A 15508-nucleotide genomic window follows, 5' to 3' on the forward strand; every position below is an offset into this window, starting at 1 on the left:
AGCAGCACACACCAGCTTGTTTAAAAAAAAAAAAAAAAGGTTATTTATTGCTGTCTGTACAGTTTGGTTATAAGGCGAGGGTGGCTGTAGAGGTCTGCCCAGCTCCCGCAGGTGAGTGCTGGCAGAAGGCACGAGAGCTGGAACACCCGTGCCTCGGTCGGGGGGAGATGGAGATGCTCAGGCCCCCGCCATAAGGCAACGGATTCCCCAGCACCCCAGGGCAGCCGGGTATGGTATATATGTCCCGCGTGGGAATACTAAAGCACTTAAGGAGTGTGTTTGTGGCTTATAGGTCAGTTCAGCTTCTCTCTCTGCTGTCTGGGTTTTCCCAATCTTTCTTCCTCCTGCTCCATCATGCAGCCCCTGCTCGGTTTCCCATCAGAGAGGAGCGCTGGGAAATTATTTTGGTCTTTGAGCTCAATCCCCCCCCTCAGGGGTCAGAGCTGGAGCAGGGCAGCTCAGTGGGTCCAGCCCAGGTGAGCATTTTGTACCGCAGGCTTCAGCGGTGAAACAGAAGGAGGAGGGGTGAGGCGAGTGGGAATCAGCTGCATCACATCTGGGAGAGGTACCGAGGGTGGCAGGGCCTGATCCTGTGACATGCAGGGAGGGTGCAGGCACCCCGTATGCTCCCAGCACCCAGCCAGGAGGAGCCTTTTGTGCTTCTGCAGGGATGAAGTCTGTGAGAAAACTTCTCCTGCTCTATAACACGGCCTGATCCAAGCCCATGGCCCCATCCAATGTGTCCTACTGTACCCATCCTGCTTATAAAGCACCACCGTATCTCTGTCCCTCAAAGCCATGCGCCCTGGGACCCCAGGACTCCATGCCCAGGCTATTCTCCCTCTCTCAGGCTGGTCCTTCTGCTCCTGGTGCTTCACCTGAGGTGGGTGGTAGGAAGGATGCACCTGGCCAACCAAGGGCCTGGGTGCTGGTCACGGTGGGGATGCCATCTTTGGTGCTGCTGGACCGATGGGATCCTCTGTGAGAGATCCCCTCCCTGGTCACGGCTGGCTGCTGCGGGTGGAGAAGGGCTTGTGGTGGGCTCTGGGCATGGGTGATGATCGCCCTGTTGAGGGCAGACTTTAACCCTGCAGCTGTGCTTTGGTCTCAGGAGGGAGATGTCAGGAAGCGGCAGATTTGGATGCCTGGCAAGTGGCAGCATGGCATGGATCTGCTCTACATCACCCGAGCTTGTTTGAAGCTCTCAACTAGTGGAGCCCAGCCCTGGCCCCCATTTAAGGAGGGGCTGAACTACCAGCCCTGGGCCTGAGTCTTGGCCCCCTTTGACTGCTGACCGCCCACAGTTTCCAGAAGCTCAGCAAAGGCATGGCACTACGTGAAGATAAATGCTACAGAAAGAGGGAGAATCCCCGAGGCACCGTTTCCTTCTCCCCCCTCTAACAGCAGAGCACGATGCTCAAAGCCAGCAGGAGGGTCCCCAGGTGGACCTGAGGCGCTGCTCCTCCAGCCCTGCTCTTCGACTCCCTTGGCATGTGGTAAACAATCACCAGCTTTTCTCCGGCACCAGAGGGATCCATTTCATCCCCCTTGTAGCAGCTCCGACCCCCAAGGTGGCTGGCTTGGGGGTCATCTCGGAGCAGGTCTTCAGCTGGATTCTCCGAGCCAGCCAAGGCTACGTTGACAGAGACATCCCGCGTGCCCACATCGTTGACAGCGAGGCAGGTGTAGGTGCCTTCATCCTCCTTGCTGAAGTTGGGGATGGCCATGGTGCCATTCTTGAAGACCAAGAAGTGCTCTTGGCTCTGCTTGACATTTCCATCCCGTGCCACGTTGGGTCCGTTGATCTCAACGCGGCGGCTGGAGGTCTGGATCTTCCACCTGATCTCTGGTGGAGGGCTGCCCGCCACGCTGCAGTGCAGGGTCAGGGTGAGGCCATCGTACATGACGGTGTTGTCCAGGTTGGAGAGGTAGGTGAGCTGCACGGAGGGGGCAACACAGTGGTGGTCGGGGATGTCTGTGACCGCCCTGCCCTTTAGTCTGCCAGGAGCCACACATAAGGTAGAGCCCCCCTTGGTGATGGAGACGGAAGTGTTCTCGGTCCACTTCTTCAGCCAGAAGACCTTGCAGGAGCAGTTGAAGGGGTTGTTGAAGAGCTGAAGCTGGGACAGGGAGGGAAGGTTGTCAAAGGTGCCCTCAGCCAAGGTGGTCAACTCATTGTCGTTGAGCCAGAGGGAGCGCAGGTCCTTCAAGGAGTGGAAAGCATCCCGGGGCAGCCCAGACAGGCGGTTGTTGTTCATCTTCAGGATCTGCAGACCACTGAGGTTACGGAGGTCCTGCCAGGGGAAATCTGCAATCTTGTTGTGGCTCAGGTCCAGGTTCTTCAGGTGCACTAACAGGGCGAAAGCCCCTGGTTCCACCACCCCGATCTGGTTGTAGCCCAACCACAGTGACTGCACTTCAGGAACCTCAGCAAAGGACCCCTGCCCCAACCAGCTGATCCTGTTGGCTGACAAGGTGAGGATGGTCACGTTGGAGGACAACCCCTCTGGTACCTCCTGGAGATCCTTGTAGGCGCACTCAGCCAACAACCGCCCATTCTTCTTGGTGGAGCAGGAGCAGGTGCTGGGACAGGCCAGGCAAGGACCCAGCAGTGCAGCCAGCCCCAGGCAGCAGAGCAGGGGCCTCATCCTTCCTCCTGGGAACAGAGATGGGGGGAATGAACGGGAACGGGTCTAGCAGAGATGGGGATCTGCATCTTCTTGCCAAATACTAAGAGAAAGCGGCAGCAGAGCAAAGCACCCATGTGATTATCTCCAGCACTTCAGCTGGAAAAGGCTGTTTGAAATATTCCTTAATCTGAAGAAGGCATTTCCTCTCCAAGAGCAGAGCCTTCGATTACCTAGCGAGCGGGGACCTTCCCCCTAAACCCTTTCCTTCCCCCACTAGAAAATGCCTCTTTTCGATCTTTGATGTGATCCCACACCTCTCCCACCCCCACGGTCCTGGTTCCCCAAGTTTTTGGATGAAAAGTGGGAGCTGGGGGTTCAGACTTCACCCTGCTGTGGCTGGAATGAGGAGAAACAGAGCAACCACAACTCTTTCACAACCAGCCTTGCGCTAAACGATCAAGTTGCCGAGATTTTTCAGCACGCTTTCAGACCTCAAACCAACCCCCCATCTCCATATTTTTCCATGTCATGGAAAAAACCGTTTAAGTGTTTTTTCTCAGCAAGACAGTGTGGGGTCCCTGGCTGCTGGAAGTCTTCAGAGCGAAATATTTCTGAGCTAACTCCTTACTCCCCTTCTGCCTGCCTTGCAAAGGGGACTGTGCATGCTTGGTTCCTGGCAGCTGGAAGCTGTGTCCCACCAGGGAAGAGGTTAACTGCGGCTCTGCGAGGAGCTGGCAGCGAGACCCCTTTGTCTTTGCCTTGTGGGCAAGTTTTGCTGCTCCTTCCAGTCCCCAACCCCATCATTTCGAGCAGGAGGGGGGAGACATTTTATTGGCAAAGGAGAGGCTGAGCAAGGCCTGCACAACAACACTGTGTGTGTGCGTGTATGTGCAAAAGGGGACACAAAGGGTCCTGTCCTGCAGGGATCGACCACCCCGGGACCGGGGGTCAAGGGATGGGGAAGGAGCCCCGAGGGCTGTGGGGGTGATGAAGGGGTGAGAGCCCCGCAGTACGGGGCGGGGGAGCTGGGGGTGGGGGGGGTGTGGGGGTGTCTCCTTGGCTGATGCATTTAAAATCCCTGTCTGGTGTCATTTTGGGGTGCCCCGTATCTGTCCCAGCCCAAGCTGCCAAGCGAGGTGTCGGTCCTGGCTCCCAGGGGCAGACCCCCAACCCCCCGGGCGAGGCGCTGCGGGATGCAGGGGAAGCAGAGCCGGGGGGTCCCGCGCCGCTCGAGCTCCCGAAGCACCCCTCCACCCCAGCTCCCTGCCACCCCATCCCACCCCACCCCCCGCCGGCATCCCCCCGGGGCCGTTACCTCTCCCCGCCGCCTCTCGCCGCCCCGTGGCCCGGGCGGGCGGAGCAGCCGGGGGCGGGTGAGCGGGGCCGGCACGCCGCATACCAGAGCCGTGAATAACCGGTCAGCCCGCCCCCCCGGCCCCCAGCTCCCCCTAGACCCCCCGCTCCCCCCGGCCCCAGCGCTCCCCCCGGCCCCCAGCTCCCCCCAGACCCCCCGCTCCTCCCGGCCCCAGCGCTCCCCCCGGGCCCCAGCTCCCCGCCGGCCCCCGCTCTCCCCGGCCCCCCGCGCCCGCCCCCGGCCCCTCCTGCCCCTTCACCGGCGGCGTCGGGGGCTGGAGCCCGCTTGCCCTCGCTCCTCCGGAGTGGGGGAAAACGGTTCGGCCGCTTCCCTCGGTCCTCGGTCGGGCTTCTCCTCCCCTCCCCGTCCCCCGGGCCCTTTTGTTTTCCATGGCACCGACCCACTCCCGCTGTCGGAAAACGGCTGCCGGGGCCCTTCCTCCGCCCGCCCGCCTCCCCCGGGGGCCGCTGCCCGAGCCCCGCCGCGGCCAGCCCCCCCCCGCCCCCGCAGCGGGGGAAGCACCGACCCACCGCCCCCCCGCCCCGGCCCACCCCTCCAGGGGACGTGGCGGGGGGGGGGGGACAGGGCGGAGGGTGAGTGGCTTCTGCAGGACGTGGGGAGGCTGCTGGGCGGTGAGTTGCCTCTGAGAGGGGGTGAAAGGCTGGGGGGCCTGGGGGCGGCAGGGTGCCCCCGCTGCAGGGCTGTGTGGGGCTGGGGCAGGGTGGGAAGGAGGGTGGGTGGGTGCCCAGGGGCTGCATTAGGGTGGCAGGAGGAAGGAGGATGAGCCCTCGAGGTACAGGGAGGTCACCCGGAGCCAGCTCTGCCCTGCAATAAACTGCTGATAAAAGCTTTTAAAAGTACATCAGGGAATGTTCATCCTTCACCCCGTCTGGTGTCATTTTGGGGTGCCCCGTATCTGTCCCAGCCCAAGCTGGGCCCGCCAGGACCACTTGGGAAGAGGTGGGCATCCAGGACCACTCAGGAAGAGGTGGACATCCAGGGCCACGATGGTGAGTGGGTCCTTGCTCCCTGCCCTCCCATGCTCATCCACTGTCCAAACTGGGGCTTCCCCCCATCCCTCTGCAGAGGGGCAAGGACCTCCAAACCAGAGGGCCAAGGACCTCCAACCCAGAGCAAGCCAGACCCTCCTTGGAAAAGGCCCTGAACTTGCCAAGGTGGGGCAGGGTGGGGGCTGGAGCTCCCCTGGAGAGGTTCACCTCCCTGTATCCCAACCCAGCTCCTTGTCTTCACACTTGTCATGCCGCATTGGCTGAGGCCAGGCTGGGAACAGGCCTGGGGTTAAAAATAGTGCCACGCAAGGGAGAAAGGGATTATTTTGAATCTTGAGTGTTCATCGGGCGGGTTCACAGCGTGGCAGCTGCGGGAGGTGCTGGCATGCCTGGTGGGCTGTGGATTTTCTCCGTGGGGTTCAGGATGTGCTTTGCAAGGCACTTCTGGGAGCTGCTACTGCCCCTCTTGGGTGTGATGCTGTCACGGACAGGGCCAGCACGGGAGCTGCTTCCTGACCCCCGTGGGTTGCTGTCGGCAGTGCCCATCACCCTGGAGCAGGGCAGGGTGACGTCTGGCTGGAGGGGGATAGTCCAGCAGTCCCCCGTTCTGTGAAGCACGTCTTGACCATCAAAGGGGCTGCTCTGTCCATGTCTACAGGGACCCCAGACTCCATCTGTGACCCCCCGAGGCACAACTCCTGCAGTGGGTGCAGGCTGTGGTGCTGCCGGTGACCATACCGTGGGGGACACAGCGATGATCTTTTCCCTTGTTTTTTTCATTTGGGATAAGAGATAATTTGGGGGTGGAAGGGATGAAGCTGCTTTATTCTGAGGCTGTCCTGGGTAAAGGGTGCCAGACGCCTTCCCACAGTTTAAGTGACACTGTAAGTGTGTGACAGCCCGGGCTGCGTGGGCGTGAGCTTGTCACCATCACGAGTGGGCAAGTCCCACACAACCCCGGGCTGGCAGCAGGCTCTGCAGAAGGGTTAATGCCTCAGGAGGGGCTGAGCCTTCCTGCCGGGATGCATTAACCCTTTCCAGGAGAAACCCTTTCCAGCCCCCCCTGGACATGGAGGGGGTGGGAGGGTACAAAGCTCCATCCCTGACCCCTTCTTGTGCCTTTGGGCACCGGGTGCTAATTAGCACCCTCCCGAAAAGGACCAAATCTTGGCGTAATCCAGTGTCAGTAGGTAGCTCATCACGGCGAGATTCCCTATAGTTATGTTAGGCGGGGAAATCTATTACTCTCTAATTAAACAGAGGCAGAAATGATTGTTCTTTTTCTATTCCTTATATGTTTCTAAGCGTGAAACTCAATTATAAGTGTATCCACAGAGGGGGATTTGTCTACAAGGGGAAGTCTCTGCTTGGCACGGGGTTTTAAAAGCTAGAGCAAACACCTGGGCTGCTGTGGAGCAGCTGCAGATTCCCAGGATTTGGGGGATTTGGGTGGGCACCCCCTGCTCACTTGCCTCTTTGCTTGCCAGCCTGCTTTGTCTGTCTCCCCCACGCTCCCTGCTATAGGAGAAAGATGCAGAGGCCAGACTTAAAATAGAAAGACTTCCTCTGGAGGATGGAGAAGCGAGTGCTTGCTTAAGAGGGGGATCTACTGGGATGCAGAGGCTGTGTTTGGGAAGGGCGAGGGGCATCAGTGGGGCCTCAGGGGCCACCCATGGGTGTTGGTGAGTGGGTGACCGTGGGGACGACGCCTCTCATGCAGGGACACTAGGAAGGCATGTGGCTTTGAAGCTACAGATAAGAAAAGCAATCAAATGCAGCCTTAAATCTTCGCTGTGTAAATGTGAGCTTAAATCATCAGCTGGGTGAGATACGAGTGCTCCCGGCCGGGCTGGGAGGGGGTGAAAATCCACCGGACACCTTCTTAGCACCCCTGGTCTTGGGGCTGGGAGTGCTTGGGGACCACGGTGACACTAACCCTACCCAGGCAGCCCCGTCCTGCCCCCGACGCAGCTCTGCGGGATGGCACAGAGCCGGCCAGGAATGTACATATGTACATACATACAGGGTGTGTATAGGAGACAAGCGTTGGGCGTATGCATGCATGGAGAAAGAACGTGTGTATACACGGGTAGTGTGGGTATTTAGCATGTATCTGTATAGATATTGAGCATATATATTGTGTGCACATAGGTGCACAGAGCTTATATAAATTGTATGTATTCTTACTGTATATGTATGTATATAGTGTATGAGTACTGCTATGTGTGTAAAGTGTGTGTATGTGCCAGGGGAAAAACACTGTGTGTATTTTTCAATATATTTGGTTTACAGAGAATGTGTCTACAGAGTACATAACATATTTGGTTTATTGTATTTTCATACATATGCTGCATTTATAAAAAATTGTATCATGGGTATAGACCTGAGTACATATGAAATATGTGTGCATAGTAAAGTGCATATAACAATTATTTGTGTGTATACGTAGAGTGTGCGTATATATAAAAGGAGTGTATACAGCATAGATGTGTATATATAGTGTGCATGTGTAGCTACATATATAGTATGTGTGTGAATTACATATAATATGGATATACAGAAATACAGAAATATAACATATATACGGTACGGGTGCATGGCGTATGGGTAGGGGAAAAAAAGTATATTTATAGACTCTGTGTGCATGCTTTGCTGGTAGCTGCGGCAATGTGTCTCTGCACCCCAGTCTCCTCGGGGTCCCCTCGGCTGTGCCAGGCTGTACCGGGCAGAGCCCGGGGGCACCGGGGGGGGGCACCGAGTACAACCTCCCCCTCGCCCCCATCAAGCACAGACCCGGCTCCACTTTCAATCCCTTTTATTGACTCTTTCACAGACAGAAGCTCGCAGAAAGGCGCCCGCGGCTCTCGCCGGCCCCGGGGCTCCCGGGAACCGAAGGCGGGGGGCGGCGGCGGCGGCGACCCCTCGCCTCTCGGAGCCGGACCCCCGGCTGCCCGCCCGCCAGCAGCGCGGGCGCGTCTACGGCACAGACACTTGGCTACAAGGCTACTCTACCCAACACACATAGAGGCCCCGCCGGGCCGGGGGGGGGTCGGGGTGGGACCGCGGGGGTCGGGCCGCCCCCGCCACCCCGGGAAGCGGGCGGGGGGCGCGGAGCTGTCCAACCCCGCCGGGTGCTGAACGGCGCACCGGGGAGGGCACCGGGGAGCGCACAGGGGAGAGCACCGGGCAGCCCGGCGGCCCCCGGGCAGAGGGGAGGGTGGCGCACCGGGCAGCCCCGGCACCCACCGGGGAACGGAGAGCACCGCCGAGGAGCGGCAAGGACCGGGGGGCCGCGGTACCCACCGGGAAAATAGGGATGCACCGGAGCGCGATAGGCACCCCCCGGGGAGCGGCGGGGCGCGGACCGAGGCGCGGCAGAGACCCACCGGGACGCGGCGCGGAGCGAGAGGTTCCGCACCGGGCTGCGGCGAGCTTCGCACCGGGGCTCGGCGGGGCCAGACCGGGGAGCGGAGGGGACTCACCGGGGACCGAGGGAGCGGCGGGACCGGACCGAGTAGCCGCAGGGACCCGCCGGGGACTCAATTGTTTCCAGGAAAAAAAAAGAGGTTTTGGAATATCGGGCTTTTTTCTTTTAGCCATTTTTTCTCTTTTTTTCGTTTTTTTCCTTTAAGGAGAAAGAAAATAGGGGGTGAGCGGAGGGCCGAGGCTGGCGGGGGACCGGGAGTCGTTGTGGTGCTGTCGCCGAGCAGGTTGCAGGCACCGCCGGTACCCAAGACGGAAACGAAATCTGGGAGACATATCCCGCCCGCCCCAAGCATCCTCGGGGCGAAGTCCCTTCCCCGGGGACCTGCCACCTGAGGGAGGAGGAAGAGGAGGAGGAGGAAGGTCAGGCGGGCAGTCGCTGAGGATGTTGCGGGTTTTCCTCTAAGGAAAAGCAGCGGCGGTGCTCCGGGAGGCGGGGGTGGGGGGGTGGGGGGTGGCGGGGGGAGGTGGGGAGCGGGGAAGGGGGCAGAGGGGTGCGGGGAGGCTCAGCGCGGGCGCTGCCGGTAGTTGCCGTTGATCTCCTGGGAGATGGTGACGGCCTCGGCGCCCAGCGGCAGCTTGTCGCTGTACTCGGAGCGGACCTCAAACTCCTCGCCGTTGACTTTGGATTGCGACTCCACCATGGAGCTGGCCGCCACGCTCTCCTCTTGCTCCAGCTCTGGAGCCCCTTCGGTTTCTCTCCTCCTCCTCCACCTGCCTCCTTCCTCCTCCTCCTCCTCCTCTTCCTCTTCTTCCTCCACATCCGCTTCCCCCACCTCGCTGGGATTGTAGTTCTTCTCGGACTCCAGGTAGGAGGCACGGGGGTCGAAGTCAGCGGCCATGTGCTTTTCCATCTGGTCGGGATTCTGGGCTTTCATGATGAGCTTGTAGGTCTTACCCTGGTACTTGGAGAGGAGGTGGCACCACGTGGCCCCCATCAGGGGTAAGGTGGCCAGCACCAGCAAGAAGATGCTTACGACCACAATGATGATGAGCGAGGGAATCTCTTTTTTGGTGGTGAAGACCACTTGGACCTGGCAGTCCTCCCCCAGGTAGGTGAGACACACAGAGTAGTTGGTGCCGGGGCTCAAGCCCTGGAACCAGTACGAGTTCACCCCTTCCTCGATCTTGGACCACTGGACCAAGGTGTGGCCCTGGATGCTCTCCTGGCACAGGTAGAGCATCCTGAGGTGGACCTTCTCAGGCTGCATGTAGGTGGGCGTGAGCTGCACTCGGGCGTCGCGCTCTGACACATCTAAAGCAATCACCCCCAGGTCAAATGTGTGCTGCTTGAAGTCACCGCTCTGGTTAAAGGCATGGTTGGAAATGTACTTGCTGGTTTGTGTGGAGCCACACTTCTTCTCAAAGGGTGGAAGCTGGAAAGGGACTTGTCCATTTCCTGTGGACTCTGTCCCTGCTGCTGAGGATGAATGGCTCTGCCGGGTGGGACCGAGGGGTTTGCCCCTCTCATCTGGCATGAGCACACTGTTCTTTGCTCCCTTGGCCCCAGGCTTCTTGTCACCTGGCTGTGCTTTGCCCCCCAGTGCGTCCCTCCCGGGCTGCATTGGGTATTTCTGGGTGCCTGCCACAGCCACGTTGACCGAAGTCTGATTGCTCCCCATTTCATTGGTGGCCAGGCAGGTGTAGGTGCCTTCTTCCCGCTTGCTCAGGTGGGGAATCATCAATGTGCCGTTCTTGAAGACCAAGAAGCGCTCAGGGTCCTGTTTGGGGAGGTCCTTCCCTGCGCTCTCCTTCAGGTTCCCATTGAGCTCCAGGGTTTGGCTGGAGGTGCGGATCTTCCAGCTCACTTCAGGTGGCGGGGTGCCCATCACGGCACAGTGCAGTGTCAGGGTGAAGCCATCAAAGAGCTCTGTGGTGTCCAGGTTGGGGTAATAGGTCAGCTGCACAGTAGGCGAGGTGCACTGCACGTCTGGGATCTTCCCCACCGGCACTCCTCGGAGCTGCTCTGGGAGGGCACAAGTGATGGAGTCCTTCTCAGGGATGGAGATGAGTGTGCTGTCCATCCACTTCTTCAACCACTGGAGCTTGCAGGAGCACTTGAAGGGGTTGTTGTAGATCTGCAGGTGGGAAAGGGAACTAAGCGAGTCGAAGATACCCTCTGCAAGGGTGGTGAACTTGTTGTTGTTGATGCGTAGGGACCGGAGGTCCTTCAGGGTGTGGAAGGCCCCCTGAGGCACCAGAGCCATGTGGTTATTGTTCATCTTGAGCAGCTGGAGAGCACTGAGGTTGTAGAGGTCCTGCCAGGGGAAATCCACAATCTGGTTGTGGCTGATGTCGAGGTTTTTCAGCTGCACCAGGATGGCGAAGGTACCAGGCTCGATGGAACGGATCTCATTGTGTGCCAGCCAGAGGGAGGTGACCTGGGTCACCTCCACAAAGGAACGCTGCTGCAGCGAGGTGATCTTGTTGGCCGAGAGGCTGAGGGTGGTCACGTTGGAGGGCAGCCCCGTGGGCACCACCTGGAGATCCTTGTAGGCGCAGTCGGCGAACTGGTGTGCGTACTTGTCCACGCAAGCGCAGGGCTCGGGGCACGCCCGGGCCAGGCCGAGCAGGGCCACCAGCCACAGGGACAGCAGCGGGGCCATCTCCCCCTGCCAAGGGACAGAGGGGGCTCTCAGGGCTCCCGCCTCCCGGCCCCGCCCCACTCCCGGTCCCCTCCCGGCCCGGCGGGGCCGCGCCCCATTGTCTGTGCCCGGTTCCCCCCGGCTGCCGCCCCCTCGACCCTCGCTCCTTCTCGCTCCCTCTCTCCCCTTCCCCTCCTCTCCCCCGTTTTCCTCCCTTTCCCCTCCGGCTCTTCCCACCCTTCTCACTCTTTTTTTCTTGTCTTGGTTGCGCTCCCACCTCCAAATAAAAAAATTAAATCTCGTTTTCTTCCTTCTTTGCTTTAATTTTACCTTTTTCTATTCTTTCACTTTTTTTTCTTTCTTTCTCCTTCCAGCCTTTTCCCTCTTCCTCTCCGCACTTTTCTCCCTCCCTCGCCCGTCTCTCCCTAGTTCTCTCCTTCCCTATTTTCCTCTCTCCCCTGACCCCCCACCGCCCCCCCTCCCCCCTCCACATCGGGGGTGACCCCGCACCTTACCCGCTCCTAAGTGGCGTTAAGCAGCACGCAGCGCTTCTCCTCGCCGTTACCGGTCCTCCGCATCCTCCTCCCGACCCCCGTCCCTGTGGCACGGAGGAGCCTCCGCCAGCCCGGACCCAGGGGTGAGGGGCGCGGCGCGGAGGTGGGGGACCCCGCCCGGACCCCCGCACCCCTCCGGGCTGAGCTGCGAGCCGGAGCGGGACCGTGCGGGCACTGGGCTGCCGAGGCGAGAGCGAAGGGAGGAATTAGCATTTCTGCCAGCCTCCCCCTCCGCACGCTGCCCCCTCCCTCCTCACCACCCCTTTCCCATCCCACCACCCACCCACCGCCGCCGCTCGCCAGCCTGCGGCGGGGATAGAGCCGGCTGCTGCCCGGGGCGGGCGCGGCACCCCCCCACGCCCCCACAAATAAAAAAAAAATTAAAAAATATATTTATAACCCATAATAAACGCCCTCCCCGCAGAGCAACGAGTACAACTCACACGCACTTGGCAGCAACCATAATCCAGCCCCCCCGCTGGCCGCCTTCCCTCCAGGCCGCCTCCCCCGGTCCCCCCCCACCCGGACGGGCTGGGATGCCGTCGGGGCAGCCACGGGACACGGCTACCCCCGTCCTCCCGAGCCACGGCGGGGCCGCAGCCCTTTGGGAAGCGCTTGTGGACGGGGAAGCGGGGCTCGGGACCCAGCCCAGCCCTCCCGATAGCCCCTCCCCGGTGCTACCCCCCCCCCCCTGCCCGGGAGATGCGGTATTTCTGCGGGCGATGCGCGGCGTGTGCCGCCCCCCAGCCCGTCCCGTCGCGGGTGGGTCCCTCCTGCAGGGCGCTGACTGAATGTAAAAGGCTTTTAAGCATTTGAGTGGAGGGTGAAGGAGATGCGGGGCGGTTGGGGGGAGGTGGGGCCGGGGGGGGGGGGGGGGGGCGGCTCGGAGGGAGCACGGGGTCTCGTGGGGGTCCCCGAGACAGGACCATTCTCCCTCATCTTCCTCCTGAAGATTTCAGCCGCTTGGAAAGGCGCGGTAACTCCCCTCCGCAGTTTTTCCTCGACGTGGGTGTCTATTCTCCCGCCACACCCCCGGCCCTGCCCCTCGCCCCCCCCTCCCCCCCCGAAAAACCCAAGAAATCATTGATTTTGTGAGGATCGATTCCTGCCGCCCGCCCCCCTCACCGCCCCCCGCATCCCTCCATCTCCGCCCCACTGGCGGCTGCGCCCGGGAGCGCTGCCGAGGGGGCCCGGGGCGGGCTCCGCACGGACTCGGGTGGGTCAGCCCGCTCCTCCCGGTGTCCCCGACCCGGCTCTGTCGCGACAGCCGGCGGCCCCGCCTAGAGCTGCGGCCCGGCCCTGCGGCTATTTTCCCTCCGTGGGGCCAGGGCACGTCCTGGGGGGTTCCGGGGGTGTGGAGCCCCGGGGGTCTCTGGGGGGTCTCGCCGCCTCCCTGCTTGCTAGCAGCCAGAGTAAAAGCCCGGTCACTTCTTCTTCGGGGCGGGGGAGCCCGGCTCCGCATCCCCGCCCCGAGGCCACGGGGATGGGCGTGCTCTTCCCAAGGACGAGGAGCGGGAGGGGTGGAGCGGACGGGGGCGGGTGATGGCTGGAGGGGCAGAGAGAGGAAGCTGCTTGACAGCAAAATGACAGGTTTGATCCTTGATGCCGGCTCCAGGCGCCTCCACCCTCCCAGGACCACGTCCAAAGCCCCGCAGCCTGACACCTGGTGCCCGGAGACCACCTCAGCCAAAGTGGTTGGCATCAGACGTGCCTCAGTTTCCCTTCAACCCTGCAATCTGGTTGGTGGGTGGCTGACACCCCCGGGTTGGGCGAGGTGTTTGGGTGATGTGTGGCCACCAAAAATGCCTTGTTTCTATGCAAGCGAACCAACACTGTCAAGAGTCTTGCACTGTGACCACCTACTTTGCGGCTCTCCCCATGCTTCCTGGCACGGATTTGGCCCAGCCCAATTGACATCCCCCGAAACCCCCTGGGCATGGTTCAGGGAACTGTCCCAAGCAGATGGACAAGGGCACCTCACTTTGGGGAGCTACAGGGGTCTGCAGAGGGGTCAAGCAAGAGGGAGGCATCACTTCAAACCCAGTGTAGACCTCCACAGGGCGGTGCTTCCACATCTCCCTTCCTGCTGCAGTGGAGTTTGAACCACCATCATGCTCCCAGCATCTTCGGGGCTGAGCCATGACTCACTCCCTTCCCATCCCTGCGGCTGGCTGGTCACCCAAGTATGCCCTCACCCTTACCCTGATGCTCTTCCAAGCGCTAGCAATTTGTAGCTTGGGGAATTACAGCACCAGACTTCGGGAGCTGTGTTTATAGGCATTTTTTTCCCTGTTTTGCTCGTTCTCTGAACACCCAGAGGATGTCAGCCTCTCGTGAGCCCCACAGCAGGGAATCCTGTGGTTGATGGGGCAGCACACTGGGCCTCAGCATCTCCAAGCAGGCCAGATATGTACCCAAGCTGCTCACCCCTCTCTGCTGTGTGTCAGGTTCTTGCATGTCCCAGGCTCTCCGTGCTGCCGTGGGGCCACAGGACCATAGGTCAGCCCTTGCTGGTGTTGACTCATGGCTGGGACGTGGGGTGCAGAGCTCAGGTGGGAGGCACAGGGAATGCAAACTTGCTTTGAGAAGCATAGAAGTAGGTTAAAATGCCACAAGGATGTGGCCAACATGGATAGGACGCTTGTTTTCTGGCTTGGCTGCTCTCCACTGCGCTACGCTGAGCTCTTCCCAAGATGCCTTCATTTATCATGCAAAAAGGAAGAAACCCAAGTGTCCTAGATATGGTGGCGGCATTTCAGGAGCACTGGAGGCAGTGTGTTGTGCTAGAAATGGGTCAGGGGCTGAGGCACGTGTAACAGGATGGATGACGCATCCCTTCTCGTGCTCCTGAGGGCCAGTCCCTAACCTAGACACTTGGGAGGGCATTGTAGCACGGAGCAGCATGGCTGGGTTACAGCATCCATCCACCTCCCCATTCATGCCTCCCCAGTGGACATGACATATGGGGATCATGTCACCATTTGTGCCTCAGTTTCCCACAGGATGAGCACAGGGAGTAATAACAGTTCTCTGTGGTGGCTCTTCAATCCCTCAGATGAGAGCTCCAGGACAGTATGGTGAAGGATGGAGGCATGGATGGAAGGAGAGATGGATGGTTAGATGGGTGGGTGGGTGGATGGATGGATGGAAAAATGGGTGGATAGATGCATGGATTGGTGGACAGTTGGATGGATGGATGGATGGATAGGTGGGTAGATAGATGGGTGGGTAGGTGAGTGGATGGATGTATAGGTTGGTGGGTGGGTGGATGGGTGGAAGAGCAGGGTCTGGAGCTGTCAGCCTCTCCTTCTCACACCACACTTGCCTCAGCCCCAGGCATCCTAAGTTTCAGCGTGCTCCTAAACATAAGACAAGCAGAAGCTGGGCTGGGGGCCAGGTCTGTAGCTGGCATTGACCGCTGCAGCTCTGGGGACATGTCTCCCACTGGTGTAAATGAGGGAAGGCTTCCAGCTGGAGGAATCACTGGATCACCACTGTGGTCAATGAGGACTTGCTGATTGACACCATTAATCTCCAGTTGGTGTCTGAGGGAGGAGCCCTCCTCACCATGCTGGTTAGGGGCATTGCCTATTTAAGGAGAAGGCTGATCTACTGGTTTGGGTTTTGGTGATATCTTTATCTTCTAGCCCCAAGCCACCTCTACTAAGATCAGGTTTGTGCATGAGCCACCACCCTCAGAGCATCCTGGCTGCAGGACCTGACTGGCCAGAGATGATGTGGCTTCTCCTTCCATCCAGACAAGTCTTCCCTCACCTTTGCCTCGCCACTTCTCAAAATATATGAGTCCTGACCACCCCATCCTTGCTTTTGATGGTCCATAGGATGCAAACCTGTCTGGATGCTAGCAGTCTGATGTTTTTATTAGAAATGT

General features: G+C 59.9%; 2 protein-coding genes across 5 annotated transcripts in view; both read right to left on the reverse strand.

Moving 5' to 3' along the window:
* Positions 1-24: 24 nt before the first annotated feature.
* Positions 25-15508, reverse strand: part of LOC308067845 (immunoglobulin superfamily containing leucine-rich repeat protein-like) — a 142327-nt gene continuing 126843 nt past the window's right edge. The window contains exons 2-3 of one of the 4 annotated variants that reach the window (XM_080397362.1): positions 3946-3964; positions 25-2656 (exon numbers count right to left, since the gene is read on the reverse strand). In XM_080397362.1, coding sequence (XP_080253488.1) covers positions 1398-2648 — 1251 coding nt within the window. In that variant the 5' untranslated portion in view covers positions 2649-2656; positions 3946-3964 and the 3' untranslated portion in view covers positions 25-1397. The other 3 variants (XM_080397359.1, XM_080397361.1, XM_080397360.1) reach the window with 3 other exon arrangements.
* ISLR2 (immunoglobulin superfamily containing leucine rich repeat 2) lies at positions 4936-12447 on the reverse strand. The gene is made up of 2 exons (XM_080397347.1): positions 11578-12447; positions 4936-11089 (listed from the first exon to the last, which is right to left on the reverse strand). Exon 2 carries the CDS (start codon positions 11081-11083, stop codon positions 8984-8986), a length of 2100 nt encoding a protein of 699 aa, XP_080253473.1. The 5' UTR covers positions 11084-11089; positions 11578-12447; the 3' UTR covers positions 4936-8983.

This window comes from Falco punctatus (assembly GCF_963210335.1).
Source record: "Falco punctatus genome assembly, chromosome: 7".
Lineage (NCBI taxonomy): Eukaryota > Metazoa > Chordata > Aves > Falconiformes > Falconidae > Falco > Falco punctatus.

Excerpts from the sequence above, each read along its gene's own strand:
- ISLR2 (XM_080397347.1), bottom strand. The coding sequence starts at position 11,083 with ATGGCCCCGCTGCTGTCCCTGTGGCTGGTGGCCCTGCTCGGCCTGGCC.